This window comes from Spermophilus citellus (genome assembly GCF_964194105.1).
Source record: "Spermophilus citellus genome assembly, chromosome: 4".
Classification (NCBI taxonomy): Eukaryota; Metazoa; Chordata; class Mammalia; order Rodentia; family Sciuridae; genus Spermophilus; species Spermophilus citellus.
The window spans coordinates 201,993,246-202,010,464 of NC_138185.1; the positions used below are offsets into that span (position 1 = coordinate 201,993,246).

The following is a 17,219-nucleotide window of genomic DNA, read 5'->3' on the forward strand; positions in this document are numbered from 1 at the left end:
TTTGAAAAAAAAAAGTATTAGAAATCCCTTAACAAATAAACATATACTTACCACATGACTCAGCCATTTCACTCTCAAGTATTTACCAAAGAAAAATGAAAGTAAAGAATGGGAATATAAAGTTTGCCTAGCATGCATGAGGCCCTGAATTCAATCCCCAGCTCCACAAAAAGAAAGAAAAAAGAAAGTAGTGCACATGAACACTTACATTAAAAATGTTCATAGTGGCAGCTGGGGCTATAGCTCAGTTGGTAGAGTGCTTACCTTGCACCCCCCAAAAAATGTTCATAGTGGCTTTATATGTGATAGCCAAAAACTAAATAATCTATATTAACAGGTGAATAAACTATGCAATATTAATACAATTAAATGATACTCAGAAGTAAAAAGGATATTGATACATGAAAGACATAGTTATATCTCAAAATAATTATGTAGAGTAAAAGAAACCAGACCAAAATAAATGCAAACTGTATGACTCCATTAATACAAAAAAAAAAATTCTAGAGAATACAAACTAATCAATCTGTAGAGACAGAAATCATTGTCATTAAATTCTTGGGTGGGGAGCTGCAGGGATATAGAGATTCATGAAGGGCAAGAGGCAACTTTTGAGGGTATGCTCATTATCTTGAGTGTGTTGATGGCTTCACAGGTATACTATTATAGTTTGGATATGAGGTGTCCCCCAAACACTCCTGTGTTAATGCAGGAATGATCAGAGGTGAAATGATTAGATCACAAGTTCTATGACCCAATCTCTGGACTAATCCATTTGATGGACTAATAATTTGAATGGACTAAGTGGGTGTAAACTCTATGCAGGTGGGGTGTGCCTGGAGAATTTATATTTCCTTGGTGCCTCACCTGCTTCCCCTGCCTGCCCCCACCCTCTCCTTCCCAGCTGCCATGAAGTGAGCAGCTTTCCTCTGCCACACCCTACCACCATGATGTCTTGGTCTCACCTTGGGCCCAGAGTAATGAGCCAGAAGACCATGAACTGAAAATAAACTTTTCCACTTCTAAGTTGGTCTTGTTAAGTATTTTGGTCACAGTGACATAAAACTAACATATGTATACAGGTCAAAACATTAAATTATGGGCTGGGGATGTGGCTCAAGCAGTAGGGTGCTCGCCTGGCATGCGTGCGGCCCGAGTTCCATCCTCAGCACCACATACAAACAAAGATGTTGTGTCCGCCGAACAACTGGAAGAATAAATATTAAAATTTCTCTCTCTCTCTCTCTCTCTCTCTCCTCTTTCTCTCTCTCTTTTTAAAATAACAAAAAAACAAACATTAAATTATATGCTATGTATGTAGTTTATTGTATGCAAATAACATCTTAATAACATTATACCCTCATGTTGATCTAGAAATAACTGACAACCCTGAGAAGAAGATTACAGGTACTTATTATTTTCTTCTTTCTAATATTTTTATTTCAAAATAAAACATAACTTTCAAAAATTATGTACAAGGAAGTTCAACTAAATATTTATGGCACAGTTATATAAATTACAATATATCCCATACTTTGGAATGCTATACAATCTTAAACTCATATTTATATTAATCTATTTACTGAGGTAAATAAATTTTAAATCCTGATGCAAAAATAGAGAAAGGTAGAATGGGTATGGAGGATCTGGCACTGCTAGCCACTGCCCAGACACACACATCTAAATGTCCAGACCCCAGAGGCAGTAAGCATACCTTGCCCAGAAGACACAGGGAGTGCTCACAGGGACAGTGGAAGGGTTTTAAATCATTATGGTGAAGTGATACAGAAATATGCTTATGACACATTAAATTTAAAAGGCATAATACAAACAGATAGGCACAGTATCGACGTTATGGTTTAGATCTGACGTGTCCTGCAAAAGCTCGTATGTGAGACAATGCAAGAATTTTCACAGGTGAAAGGATTAGATAATGAGAGCTATAACATAATCAGTGGATTAATTCACTAGTATGGATTAACTGGGTGGTAGTTATAGGCAGGTAGGGTGTAGATGGAGGAGGTAGGTCACTGAGGGTGTGCCTTTGGGGTTTGTATTTTGTCCCTGTTGAGTGGAGCCCTCTTTCTGCTTCTTGTTTGCCTAATCCTGAGATGCTTTCCTCTGTCCTTCCGCCATAATGTTCATCCTTACCTTCCGCCCAGAGCAATGGAGTTGGCCATCTATGGATTGAGATCTCTGAAACTGCAATAAAATAGACCTTTTCTCTTTGACACTATTCTTGTCAGATCTTTTTGGTCACAGCAATAGAGCTGACTAAAACAATAACTGAGATAATTAGAGAAATCAAAAGGGAAGAAAGCTGGGCTGGAAATATAGGTCAGTTGGTCGAGTGCTTGACTTGCATGTACAAAGGCCTGTGTTCAATCCCCAACAGAACAAAAAGAAAAGGGCAAGGACAAGAAAACTGATAACCCTGATAAGAAGATTACAGGTAGTTATTATTTTCTTCCTTCTAATATTTTATAATATATATTATTTATGTTGTTTTATTTTTCAGGTTTTATTATTGAAAGATGATTTAGATACAGTGCCACACAGATCTGAAGTATATGTTTTGAACAGTTGTAAAAATGCATACATTCATATAATTCATACTTCTCTCAAGATGTAAAATATTTCCGTCTCCCCAGAAATTCCTCCAGGCCCTTTCTCAGTCTTTCTTGCCAGAAGTAATCATTGTTCTTTTTTTTTTTTTCTTGCAGTATTAGGGATTGAACCCAAGGTCTTGCACATGGTAGGTAAACAGTCTACCACTAGGGTTGGGGATGTGGCTCAAGCGGTAGCACGCTTGCCTGACATGCGTGCAGCCCGGGTAAGATCCTCAGCACCACATACAAACAAAGATGTTGTGTCTGCGCTCGCTCTCTCTCTCTCTCTCTCTCTCTCTCTCTCTCTCTCAAAAAAAAAAAAAAAACCAACAGTCTACCACTAAGCTATATTCATAATTCCTCCTTGCTCTTATTTCTATCACACAGGTTAGTAAATGGAATTATTATTAAACATTTTTTGAAATCCAGTAAATGTTATTTTTAAAAACTACCAGGCCAACTGCAAATATTTGAAACTGTTTAACACCCACCAGAATTTACCTAGTTGAGTTAGAAGATTTGAACTTTGTATGGAAAGCGTCCCTGAATCCAGAAGATAATTCACCACCAAGGACACAGGCAGGAGAGGCTGATATAAAACAGTTCAGTGGAGAAAAAGGTTGTTTTAAACCACATGTTTAAAAGCCATCTTTCTAGCTTTTGGAGCTAGCAAACTAAGCACAAGAATTCCCCGTTTAAAGGGACTCTCAAAATGGCTTTGTCATCATCTAACCAGCACATCTAAACTCCACTAACACACATTGCTCACCCAGGACCTCTGGCCTCCGGGTGGAGATCCGCAGACTTGCAGCAGGGATGGGGACAAGTTGTAGCAGTGTACGAGCCAGCTGCTTCCCAAGACGGCCACCTCCAATGATGCCAACCTTTAGGTTCCTGTTGTCATCCATGTCCACATCACCTGATTTAGTTGAGGGAGAGCTGGAATTTTGATTCTTTTGTAATAATTCTCTGGAGAATGAACAGACAGACATACATAAATATATGTACACACTGTAGCTCTTCCTGTCAACCTCTAATGTTTGTTGCTTTCATTTTCTCAGAAGCCTAGTGGCACCTTAGGTACTTCAGAGAGAAAGCATTTCAATCGTGTGCCATTTACCCAGCTTTACTAACAAATTAAATGTTCCATCTGAATAAGTTTTCTAGAAATGGTATCACACCCCCTTTCCAAGGGACCAAAACTAGATTAAAACCTTTTAAAATGAACATCTTTTGGTTACATGCATTATGGGTTTTCCTGCCTTCTTAAATACAAGTCTGAATATTTAATCATTTCATTGACTTTGGGCCATCACTGTGAACAACCAATCTTGTACCTTATACCATAGCGTGTGACGCATGTGGACCTACTCCTTTTTGTTTTCAAGGCTGACAGCTGTCAAATTTTTCTAATCATGATAAAGAACAAATAACAAGCAATTAACCATTTTAGCTATTTTTAAGTGTATAGTACTATTAACAATAAGCACACTATTGTGCAACAAATCTCTAGAAAGAGACAGGAGGATCATAAGTTCAAAGCCAGCCTCAGCAATTTAGCAAGACACTTAGCAACTCAGTGAGCTCCTGTCTCTAAATAAAATACAAAAAGGGGCTGGGCATGTGGCTCAGTGGCCAAGTGCCCCTGAGTTCAATCCCTGGTAGCAAAAAAAAACAAAAATGAAAACCTAAAACTACATATCCATTGAATAACAACTCCTTGTTTCCCCTGCCCCCAACTTTTGGCAACTACATTCTACTCTCTGTTTCTGTTTCTGCTTTAGATGCCTCACTGAAGTGTAATTATGCAGTATTTATCTTTTTGCAACTGGCTTATTTCACTTAGCATAATGTCTTCAAGTTTCATCCATGTTGTAGCATAAGATTTATTTTTTTAAGGGCTGAATAATATTCTGATGTGTTATATAACACAATTTCTTTATCTCTTCATCACCAGTGGACACTTAGATTGCTTCCACATCTTGACTACCATGAATGATCCTGCAATGAACGAATGTGCAAATATCATGCTGAGATTCTGTTTCTAATTTTCTTGGATATATACCCAGAAATGGATTTTTGGATCATATGGCAATTCTGTTTTTAAAATTTTAAGGACCCTCCATATTCTCCTCTACACCATTTTACATTCTCACCAACAGTGCACAAGAGTTCCAATTTCTCCACATCCTCACCAAAACTCACTTGTTTCATTTTCTAATTACAGCCATTCTAACAGACATTCTAATAGGATAGTTCATTGTGAATTTGATTTGCATTTTCCCAATGATTAGTGATATGAGAATCTTTTTATATACCTGTTGTCCATTTCATGTGTGTGTGTACATATGTATGAAATATATATACAGTGAAATATACACAAGTAATGTGTTTGACTTCATTCTTTAATAGGTGGATAACCAATTTCCCCAAAACTGTTGGTTGAAGAGATTATCCCTGTTGTGTAGATTTGGCATAGGATCACTTGACTATATTATGTGGTTTATTTCTGGGGTATTTTGTTCCATCAGTCTATTGGCCAACTTTATGCAAGTACCAAGCTGTTTTGATCACTATAGCTCGGTAATGTGTTTTGAAATCAAGAAGTGTGAGGCCTACAGCTTTTTTATTTTCTAACTTTCTCAAGATGGTTTTGGCTATTCTTTTGAGATTCCATATAAATTATTGTATGCTTTTATTCTATTTTTACAAAAAGAATGCCATTGGGATTTTGATAAGGATTGAATTAAATCTATAGATCACTTTGTGGACTTTTTTTAGAGGGATGGGAGTACTGGGGTGCTTTATCACTGAGCCACATCCCCAGCCCTTTTTATTTTTATTTTTTTAATTTGAGACTGGTTCTTACTAAGTTGCTGAGTATCTTGCAAAATTGCCCAGGTTGGCCTCGAACTTGAGAGCCTCTTGCTTCAACCTCTTGAGAGTCATTGAGATTACAGGTGTGTACAGCATGAACAATTTAATACTATAAGTCTTCCAATCTATAAGCATAGGGTGTCTTTCCATTTACTTAAGTCTTCTTAATTTCTTTCAGCATGTTTTATTGTTTTCAGTGTGCGGGCCTTTTACCCCCTTGGGTTAAGCTTTTTTTTAAAAATTATTTGATGCTACTGCAAATGTGTTTGTGTTCTCTCTCTCTCTCTCTCTCTCTCATGAGCCCTTGAAACCATAGTCTGTGTATGCATGTACCACTGAGCCACACCCCCAGCTGAGATTGTTTTCTCATTTTCAGATTATTCTTTGTTAGATTAAAGAAATGCTACTAATTTTTGAGTGCTGGTTTCATATCCTGCAACTTTGCTAAATGTTTACTAGTTTTAACAGTTTTGGGGGAAGAATTTGGGGTTTTTAAATTCAAACTTGTTATATATGACAGTAGAATGCATTACAATTCATATTACACATATAGAGCACAATTTTCCATGTCTCTGGTTGTATACAAAGTAGAGTCACACCATTCGTGTCTTCATACATGTACTTAGGGTAATGATGTCCAACTCATTCCACCATCTTTTCTACCTCGATACCCCCTCCCTTCCCCTCTCACCCAGTCTTTGGGTTTTCTACATATAAAATCAGTCATTATAAGCAGAGATCATTTTACTTCTTCCTTTCCAATTTGGATGTCTAATTTTTCTTTCTTGCCTAATTGCTCTCACTCTACCTGTACTACCATTGAGTGTTATGTTAGCTTGAGCTTTCCATGCCTGGCCTTTATTGAGTTGAGGTGATTTCCCTCCTTACCTAGTTTGTTGAGTGTTTTTATCATGAAAGGGTTGCTTACTTTCTCAGCTGCTTTCTCTGCTGATCAAAATGATCCTGGGGGTTTGTCTCTTCTAAAACTTATGCTGAAACTTAATTGTCACTGTGACAGTTTTGAGAGATGGAACCTTTGGAAATTGATTGGGTTATGAGGGCTCCACCCTCATGAATTGATAAATGCCATTACCACGGTAGTAGGCTAGTTATTATAGGAGTTGTTTTGTTTTACGGCACTGGGATTGAACCCAGAAACACTCTTCCACTGAGCTACAGCCCTTTAAATTTTTTATTTTTGAGACAGGCTCTTGCTAATTTGTAGAGGCTGGCTCACAATCCTCCTGCACTGGTCTCCTGAGTTGCTGAGATTACAGGCATGTGCCACTGTACCTGGAGCAGGAGTGGCTTTGTTATAAAGCAGCCCTCTTATGTACATGCTCTCTTGCTTCCAGTCTGTCTGTCTCTCTCTCTCTCTCTCTCTCTCTCTCTCTCTCTCTCTCTCATAGTCTCTCACCATGTGGACTGTGAGAAATAAATGTTTTTTTCTTTATAATTTATAAACTCTGTGGTATTGTTATAGCAGAAAAAAATGAACTAAGACAAGGTGTTATGTGAGGTTGTTGATTTGAGATCTCTTTTTCTTTTTTTTTTTTAGTTGTAGTTGCACATTTATTTATTTTTATGTGGTGCTTAGGATTGAACCCAGTGCCTCACATGTACCAGACAAGAGCTCTACCACTGAGCCACAACCCCAGCCCCCTCTCTTCTTTTTTAATGTAGGCATTTAGACCTATAAACTTCCCTTAGTATTCCTTATGCTCTTATGCTGTTATGCTGTGTCCTATTAGTTGTTTTTTTTATGGATCCAAATATTTTTTTTATTCACGTGATTTACACGGTTTAATTTAAATTAGGTAAACAGCTATTGAGGATTATTTTAAAATGTGGTTAACAGATCTGTTTGTTTACTTTCACCTTTCCTTTTCATTATATCTAATTCTATTCAGGATACTAAATTGTTTTGAAAATTGCTTTTTTTAGTGCCTGCTGGAATGTTACATAATTTTTTTTTAGCCATCATTGCCAGAATTCCTATCTTCATCCCAGTGCCGGTGAAGATAAAGATAGAGGATGACTGAAAACCAAACTACAGCTTCTGCGATAGCTATCACAACAAACTGTATAAACTGATGCATCAATGAATAATAACTCAACAAGTGATGCTCAATCAAGGAGTTGATTTACTTTGGGAGGAAATGGACATATTAATGGATTCCTCTGCTTTGAACTGCTTGCAGAACTTGCTTGGACTATGTATCACTTGTATACATTGTGAACTATCTGTTGGTGCATCGAATTGTGGTAGTGCCGGGGTATCTTTGCTCATGGTGTCATCAGTGGTACAATTTTTCCAAAAGGGGCCATCAATTGGCTTGGTGTCGTGGCATTTTGTGTCCTCCCCTTTCTGCTTGTAGCAGGTTATCCACAAGTATGGCTAAATAATGCTGGGCCGGTAGTCAATGACAGGTAAGATCCAATTGCAATGGTACCAACCTAAGACAGGAGGCTGACGCCTTGAGGTCAGCTCATCCAATGATGGGTAAGGACCATATGTAGTACTGGACAACCTAAGACAGGCATGGTCCCTAAGCCATATACTTGTTGTTTAAAAACAAAAGGGGGAGATGTTGAGAGCCACAGCCAAGTCAAGATGGTGCCTGGCATTTTGCCAGAAAGAATGGTTGAGGGGTAGCGCCAGCGAGCCATTAAGATGATAATGGTTGAGTTGAGCTGTGTATAATTATTGGGATGATGACTGCTGTAACTGGATGATGCTAAATTGAAACAAGCTGGGTATTCAGTTGTTTATATAAACCTCTGCTGTCTGGCAATAAGGTGACTCCTGCTACCTTGGGTGCCCGCTACTTTTGAGTTCTTGCGGAGTTCCCATTGAGTTCCTGTGGAGTTCGCCTGGGTTCTCGAATAAAGTTCTTTCCTGCTTGAATCTACAAGTGGCTCTTGACCTCCCGGTTATTTGTGCCCAGCCAGACTGCAGCACAGGAGTTGTATTTTGAGAGAGGCATTTAGAACAGTTAGCTTAAAGGGGCTGAGGCTGGCGCTCAGTGGCAGGGCACTTGTCTAGCATGTGTGAGGCACTGGGTTCCATTCTCACCATGTGTCCATTGACAACTTAAAAAAAAAAAAAAAACAGCTTAAAACACTAAATACCGCCCTCCAAACAGGCATCCCAGCGCTATAGGCAGACTGCAGGTGGGCAGCAGCCACGGGTCCAGGGAGCTGGGGCCTCCAGACCTGACACCTCCCGGCCAGCACTCCCCATGGCCCCAGGGAATTCCACCTAGGAGCTAGTCCTGGGCTCCCCTTCCCGGCATTCGCGCGACCTCGCTGGGGCAGGGAAGGTGCTCCATGCCTCCCCCTCTCCAAGCCTGTTTGCCCATCTAAAACCCGGGTCAATGGGCAAATCGGGAGTGCACAGCCAGCCGCTGCCAGGCGGTGGAGCTGGAGGCAGACCCGCCGGACTCCAAGGGCCCCTCTTCCCTGTTCCCATCTTTGGGAAACCTCGCCTCTGCCCTTGGCCTCGCCCTGGCCGTGTCCCCACCAGGCCCGCCTCTACACTCCGCCCACCAGGCTCCACTTCCTGTCCTATTAGTATTGATGTCATGTTTCCATTTTCATTTTTCAAGATATTTTCTAATTTCCCTTTTTGTGTGTCTGTGTGTGGTGCTGGGGATTGAACCCAGGACTTTGTGCATGTGAGGCAAGTACCCTACCAACTGAGCTATATCCCCAGCACTTCCCTTTTCTTTTTTGAGCCATTAATGAGTATGTTAATTTCCACATTTTTGTGAATTTTCCTATTTTCCTTTGGCTACTCTTTTCTAGATTATTTGTTTTAGGTCAGCCTTTTCATCACCGTGACCAAAAGATCTATTGATTGAAAAGACCAATTATAAGTTTATTTAGGGTTTACCATTTCAGAGGTTTCAGTCCTTAAATGGCTTACTCCATAGCTCTAGACCCAAGGTGAGGTAGAACATCATGGCAGAGGGGCGTGGCAGAGGAATGGTTTAGGATTTGACAGCAAGGAAGCAGGGAGAGCACTCACCAGGAACAAAATAAAAACCTCAAAGGCACATGCCCAGCGACCAGCATATCCTACCTGCCTACAGTTACCACCCAGTTAATCTGTATCAGTTGATCAATCCATTGATTCGGATACAACTTTCATAATCTAATCATTTCACCTGTTTAAATTCTTCCATTATCTCACACATGAGCTTTTGGGGGACACCTCTAAACCATAACAATTTCATTGTGGTAAAAGATTCCTGATATGATTTTAATATTAGATGTGTTTAGACTTATTTTGTGGCCCGACGGTGATCTATCCTGGAGAATGTTCCATGTGTACTTCAGAATATATTGTTTCCTGCTGTCAAGTAGAGTGCTATGCATTTGTTAGATTCCAACTGGATTCCACCCCTTTATATACTTATTTGGTCTCCTATCTGGTTGTTATAGCTTTATTGAAAATGGAGAGTTGAAATCTCCTACTATTATTTGTTTGTTCTGTTTTTGGTGCTTGGGATCCAACCCAGGGCCTTGTACATGCAAGGCAAGCACTCTACCAACTGAGCTATATCCCCAGCCCCTCCTACTATTATTGAGTACCTTCAATTCTGACAATATTTACCTCATATACTTGGATGCTTTGATACTAAAGGCATATATATTTAAATTTGTTATATCTTCCTGGTGAATTTGTTTTTTTTATCATGATAAATAAGTCATTCTTTGTCCCTCATGCCAGTTTTTGACAAAGTATTGCTGATACAAATATGGCCTGGTTTCTTTTGGTTACCATTGGTATGGAATGTCTATTTCTATCTTTTTAATTTCAGACTGTGTGTCCTTGTCTCTCCATTCAGCAACTCTGTGTCTTTTGATTGGAGAGTTTACTCCATTTATATATAAAATAATTGCTGATAGGGAAGGACTTTTGCCATTGTGTGAATTGCTTTCTGCTTTATCTTGAAGCTATTTTGTTCCTCTTTTTCTCTTGCTGCTTTCCTTTGTGTTTCATTTTTGTAATGATATGTTTTAATTCCCTTATCATTTTCTTTTGTTTATCTTCCATGGGGATTTTCTTTATGGTTACCACAGAGAAAGACATAAGAATCCTAGGTATAATAACTTATTTTAAACCGATATGGTTTTACTTTAATCACATATAAAAACTCTATTTCTTTACACTTCCCCTCACCCATTTTGTTATTGTTGTCACAAATTATACCTTTTTATATTTTGTATCCATTAACATAATCAGTTGTTTCATGCTTTCACAATTCTATATCAGAATTAGAAATTATTTATATAACACCTATTACAGTATTGAAGGCTATGTATTTGCATATATATTTAACTTTACCAGAGAGATCATTTTTGTATACTTTCATGTTGCTATCTAGCATCTTTTCATTTTAACGTTAAGGACTCTCTTTACCATTTCTTGTAAGGTTTATCCATCAGTGATGAACTCCCTGATCTTTTATCTGGGAAGGTATTTTTTTCTCCTCAATGTTTGAAGGAGTTAGACTAGATAAGGTATTTTCAGTTGGCTGTTTTTTCTTACACACTTTGAATATATCAAATCATTCTTTCTGGCCTGTAATGTTTTTGTTGAGAAATAGTCTTTTGGAAGCTCCCTTGTATGTGAATTGTCTTTTTTCTGTGTTCAATGTTCTTTGATAGTTTGAATATGGTGTGTTTGTATGGGCTTCTTTAGATTACAAGTTAGAGTTCTTTGAGCTTCTTGAATTTAGACTTTCTTCAAATTTTGGAAGTTTAGGGCCCGTATTTCTTCAAATAGGTTCTCATCTCCTTTTGAAATCCCCATCATGCATCTATTGACCTGATAAATGGTGTCCTCTATCTTCATCTCTCTTCTCCTCCCTTCTCCTCCTCTCTGCTTCTTTCTTTCTTCTGATTTCATAATGTTAATTGTCCTACTTTGAGTTCACCAATCCTTCTGTTCGGTTAAGTCTAATGTTGAACATCTCTGGTGAATTGTCTCATTTCAGCATTCTGTTCTTCAGCTCAAGATTTTAATACTTTCTTTTTGGTGATATTCTCATTTGTTCAATTGCTCTTTTCCTGATTTCATTTAGTTGTTCATCTGAGTTTTATAAGTCCTTGTGCTTTTTTATTTTTTTTTAAAAGATTGCTATTTTGAATTGTTAGGTAATTTGTAGATCTGCTTCTTTAGGGTTGGTTTCCAGAGATTATTTGTTCCATTGATTGGGCCATGTTTTCTTGTTTCTTCATATATCTTGTTATTTTTTGCTGGGATTTGAGAATGTGAAAAACATCCACCTCTCTCAATCTTTATAGACTGGTTACATACTGGGGGAGAATTGTACCAATTGTCCAGCAGGAGATCCTGAGGCCTTCTCTCTCTCTCTCTCTCTCTCTCTCTTTCTCTCTCTCTCTTATGTCTCACCAGGATACTGCACATTCTCTATTCTACAAGAAACCACTGAGCTCTTCTTGGTTCTCATTCAAAGTATGTTGACCCCCATCAGGCAATCTTTTTTTTTTTTTTTTAATTTTTTATTTTTTTATTTTTTTAATTATTTTATTGTTGGTTGTTCAAAACATTACATAGTTCTTATTATACCATATTTCACAGATTGATTCAAGTGGGTTATGAACTCCCATTTTTACCCCGTATACAGATTGCTGTGTCACATCAGTTACATTTCCATTGATTTACAAATTGCCTTTCTAGTGACTGATGTATTCTGCTGTCTATCCCATTCTCCACTGTCCCCTCACCCCTCCCCTCCCTTCCCCTCCCCTACTCTCTCTCCATCCCCTCTACTATAAATCGTTTCTTCCACTTATATAATTTTTCTCCTACTCCTCCTTTCCTCTTATATGTAATTGTGTATAACCCTGAGGCTCACCTTCCAGTTCCATGCAATTTCCCTTAACTCTCACTTTCCCTCCCGCCTATCATCCCTGTTTAATGTTATTCTTCTTCTCCAGCTCTTCGTCTCTACCCTGTCCTTGGTTACTCCCCTTATATCAAAGAAGACATTTGACATTTGTTTTTTAAGGATTGGCTAGCTTCACTTAGCATAATCTGCTCTAATGCCATCCATTTCCCTCCAAATTCTATGATTTTGTCATTTCTTATTGCAGAGTAATACTCCATTGTGTATAAATGCCACATTTTTTTAATCCATTCATCTATTGAAGGGCTTCTAGGTTGGTTCCACAATCTTGCTATCGTGAATTGTGCTGCTATGAACATCGATATAGCAGTGTCCCTGTAGCATGCTCTTGTTAGGTCTTTAGGGAATAGACCGAGGAGGGGAATAGCTGGGTCAAATGGTGGTTCCATTCCCAACTTTCCAAGAAATCTCCATACTGCTTTCCAAATTGGCTGCACCATTTTGCAGTCCCACCAACAATGAACAAGTGTACCCATTTCCCCGAATCCTCGCCAGCACTTGTTGTTGTTGGATTTCTTAATGGCTGCCAATCTTACTGGAGTGAGATGGTATCTTAGGGTGGTTTTGATTTGCATTTCTCTGACTGCTAGCGATGTTGAGCATTTTTTCATGTACTTGTTGATTGATTGTATGTCCTCCTCTGAGAAGTGTCTGTTCAGGTCCTTGGCCCATTTGTTGATTGGGTTATTTGTTATCTTATTATCTAATTTTTTGAGTTCTTTGTATACTCTGGATATTAGGGCTCTATCTGAAGTGTGTGGGGTAAAGATTTGTTCCCAGGATGTAGGCTCCCTGTTTATCTCTCTTATTGTTTCTTTTGTTGAGAGAAAACTTCTTAGTTTGAGTAAGTCCCATTTGTTGATTCTGGTTGTTAACTCTTGCGCTATGGGTGTCCTATTGAGGAATTTGGGGCCTGACCCCACAGTATGTAGATCATAGCCGACTTTTTCTTCTATCAGACGCCATGTCTCTGATTTAATATCGAGCTCCTTGATCCATTTTGAGTTAACTTTTGTGCATGGCGAGAGAAAGGGATTCAGTTTCATTTTGATGCAAATGGATTTCCAGTTTTCCCAGCACCATTTGTTGAAGATGCTATCCTTCCTCCATTGCATGCTTTTAGCCCCTTTATCAAATATAAGATAGTTGTAGTTTTGCGGATTGGTTACTGTGTCTTCTATTCTGTACCATTGGTCCACTCGCCTGTTTTGGTACCAGTACCATGCTGTTTTTGTTAATATTGCTCTGTAGTATAGTTTGAAGTCTGGTATCGCTATACCGCCTGATTCACACTTCCTGCTTAGCATTGTTTTTTCTATTCTGGGTCTTTTATTATTCCATATGAATTTCCTGATTGTTTTATCTATTTCTACAAGAAATGCTGTTGGGATTTTGATTGGGATAGCATTGAACTTATAGAGAACTTTTGGTAATATCGCCATTTTGATGATGTTAGTTCTGCCTATCCATGAGCAGGGTATATTTTTCCATCTTCTGAGGTCTTCTTCTATGTCTCTTTTTAGGGTTCTGTAGTTTTCATTGTATAGGTCTTTCACCTCTTTTGTTAGATTGATTCCCAGGTATTTTATTTTTTGGGGGGATATTGTGAATGGAGTAGTTGTCCTCATTTCTGTTTCAGAGGATTTGTCGCTGATATACAGGAATGCATTTGATTTATGCGTGTTGATTTTATATCCCGCCACTTTGCTGAATTCATTTATTAACTCTAATAGTTTCTTTGTAGACCCTTTTGGGTCTGTTAGGTATAGAATCATATCGTCTGCAAATAGTGATAATTTAAGTTCTTCTTTTCCTATTTTTATGCCTTTAATTTCTTTCGTCTGTCTAATTGCTCTGGCCAGTGTTTCGAGGACTATGTTGAACAGAAGTGGTGAGAGAGGGCATCCCTGTCTTGTACCAGATCTTAGAGGGAATGCCTTCAATTTTTCTCCATTCAGGATGATGCTGGCCTGTGGCTTATCATAGATTGCTTTAACAATGTTGAGGAATGATCCTGTTATCCCTAATTTTTCTAGAGTTTTAAACATAAAGGGATGCTGTACTTTGTCGAATGCCTTTTCTGCATCTATCGAGATGATCATATGGTTCTTATTTTTAAGTCTATTGATGTGGTGAATAACATTTATTGATTTCCGTATATTGAACCAGCCTTGCATCCCAGGGATGAATCCTACTTGATCATGGTGTATAATTTTTTTGATATGTTTTTGAATCCGATTCGCCAGAATTTTATTGAGGATTTTTGCATCTAGGTTCATTAGAGATATTGGTCTGTAGTTTTCTTTCTTTGAAGTGTCTTTGTCTGGTTTAGGAATCAGGGTGATGTTGGCCTCGTAGAATGTATTTGGAAGTTCTCCCTCTTTTTCTATTTCCTGAAATAACTTGAAAAGTATTGGTGTTAGTTCCTCTTTAAAGGTTTTGTAAAATTCTGCTGTATACCCATCCGGTCCTGGGCTTTTCTTAGTTGGTAGTCTTTTGATGGTTTCTTCTATTTCCTCTATTGTTATTGGTCTGTTTAGGTTGTCTATATCTTCCTGACTCAATCTGGGCAGATCATATGACTTAAGAAATTTATCGATGCCTTCACTATCTTCTATTTTATTGGAGTATAAGGATTCAAAGTAATTTCTGATTATCTTCTGTATTTCTGAAGTGTCTGTTGTGATATTGCCTTTTTCATCCCGTATGCTAGTAATTTGGGTTCTCTCTCTTCTTCTCTTCGTTAGCATGGCTAAGGGTCTGTCAATTTTATTTATTTTTTCAAAGAACCAACTTTTGGTTTTGTCAATTTTTTCAATTGTTTCTTTTGTTTCAATTTCATTAATTTCAGCTCTGATTTTAATTATTTCTTGCCTTCTACTTCTTTTGCTGTTATTTTGCTCTTCTTTTTCTAGGATTTTGAGATGAAGTATGAGATCATTTATTTGTTGTTTTTTTCTTTTTTTAAGGAATGAACTCCAAGCAATGAATTTTCCTCTTAAAACTGCTTTCAATGTGTCCCATAGATTCCGATATGTTGTGTCAGTGTTTTCATTTATCTCTAAGAATTTTTTAATTTCCTCCTTGATGTCTTCTATGACCCATTGGTCATTCAGTAACCTATTGTTCATTCTCCACGTGGTGCATGATTTTTCCTTCCTTCTTTTATCGTTGATTTTCAGTTTCATTCCATTATGATCAGATAGGATGCATGGTATTATTTCTACTCCTTTATATTGTCTAAGAGTTGCCCTGTGACATAATATATGATCTATTTTTGTGAAGGATCCATGTGCTGCTGAGAAAAATGTGTAACTACTTGATGTTGGGTGGTATATTCTATATATGTCAATTAAGTCTAGGTTGTTAATTGTGTTGTTGAGTTCTATAGTTTCCTTATTTAACTTTTGTTTGGAAGATCTGTCCAGTGGTGAGAGAGGTGTGTTGAAGTCTCCCATGATTATTGTATGGTGGTCTATTAGACTCTTGTACTTGAGAAGAGTTTGCTTGATGAACGTAGGTGCACCATTATTTGGGGCATATATATTTATGATTGTTATGTCTTGTTGGTGTATGGTTCCCTTGAGCAGTATGCAGTGTCCCTCTTTATCCTTTTTGATTAATTTTGGCTTGAAATCTATTTTGTTTGATATGAGTATGGACACTCCTGCTTGTTTCCGCAGTCCATATGAGTGGAATGATTTTTCCCAGCCTTTCACCTTCAGTCTATGTATATCTTTTCCTATCAAATGCGTCTCCTGTAGGCAACATATTGTTGGATCTTGTTTTGTGATCCATTCAACTAGCCTGTGTCTCTTAATTGGTGAGTTTAAGCCATTAACATTTAGGGTTATTATTGAGATTAGGTTTGTTCCTCCAGTCATATTTGTTTATTTATGTTACTAAACCTGATTAGTTTTCCTCTTTGGTTACTTTCCCCCTTTTACTGTCCTATCTCCCACTGATGGTTTTCAATGTTATTTTCAGTTTCCTCTTCCTGTAATGTTTTGCCAAGGATTTTTTGAAGAGATGGTTTTCTAGCTGCGAATTCTTTTAACTTTTGTTTATCGTGAAAGGTTTTAATTTCATCTTCCATCCTGAAGCTTAATTTCGCCGGATACACGATTCTTGGTTGGAGCCCATTTTCTTTCAGTGTTTGAAATATGTTATTCCAGGATCTTCTAGCTTTCAGAGTCTGTGTTGAGAGATCAGCTGTTATCCTGATTGGTTTGCCCCTAAATGTAATCTGCTTTCTTTCTCTTGTAGCTTTTAAAATTCTCTCCTTATTCTGTATGTTGGGCATCTTCATTATAATGTGTCTAGGTGTGGATCTCTTATGATTTTGCACTTTTGGCGTCCTGTAGGCTTCTAGGATATGGGATTCTGTTTCATTCTTCAAGTCTGGGAAGTTTTCTCGTATTATTTCATTGAATAGATTGTTCATTCCTCTGGTTTGGAGCTCTGTGCCCTCCTGTATCCCAATGACTCTTAAGTTTGGCCTTTTAATGTTATCCCATATCTCTTGGATGTTCTGCTCATGGTTTCTTAGCAGTCTTGCTGAACTGTCTATGTTCTTCTCAAGTTGAAATACTTTGTCTTCATTGTCTGATGTTCTATCTTCTAAGTGATCTATTCTGCTGGTAGTATTGTCAATTGAGGTTTTAAGTTGGTTTATTGCTTCCTGCATTTCTAGGATTTCTATTTGTTTGTTCTTTATTACTTCTAGCTCCCTGTGAAATTGATCTTTTACTTCCTGGATTTGTTTCTGTAGTTCCTTGTCAATGTGATCTTT

The 17,219-nt window shown here is 37.9% G+C and overlaps 1 protein-coding gene across 1 annotated transcript in view; it reads right to left on the minus strand.

Moving 5' to 3' along the window:
* NOXRED1 (NADP dependent oxidoreductase domain containing 1) overlaps positions 1 to 17,219 on the minus strand; it is a gene marked incomplete at its 3' end in the record, with an annotated part of 41,544 nt that overhangs the window by 20,324 nt on the left and 4,001 nt on the right. The window contains exon 3 of the mRNA XM_081292930.1: positions 3,379 to 3,578. Within this exon, the coding sequence (XP_081149056.1) occupies positions 3,379 to 3,578 (200 nt within the window). The remainder of the gene's footprint in view (positions 1 to 3,378; positions 3,579 to 17,219) is intronic.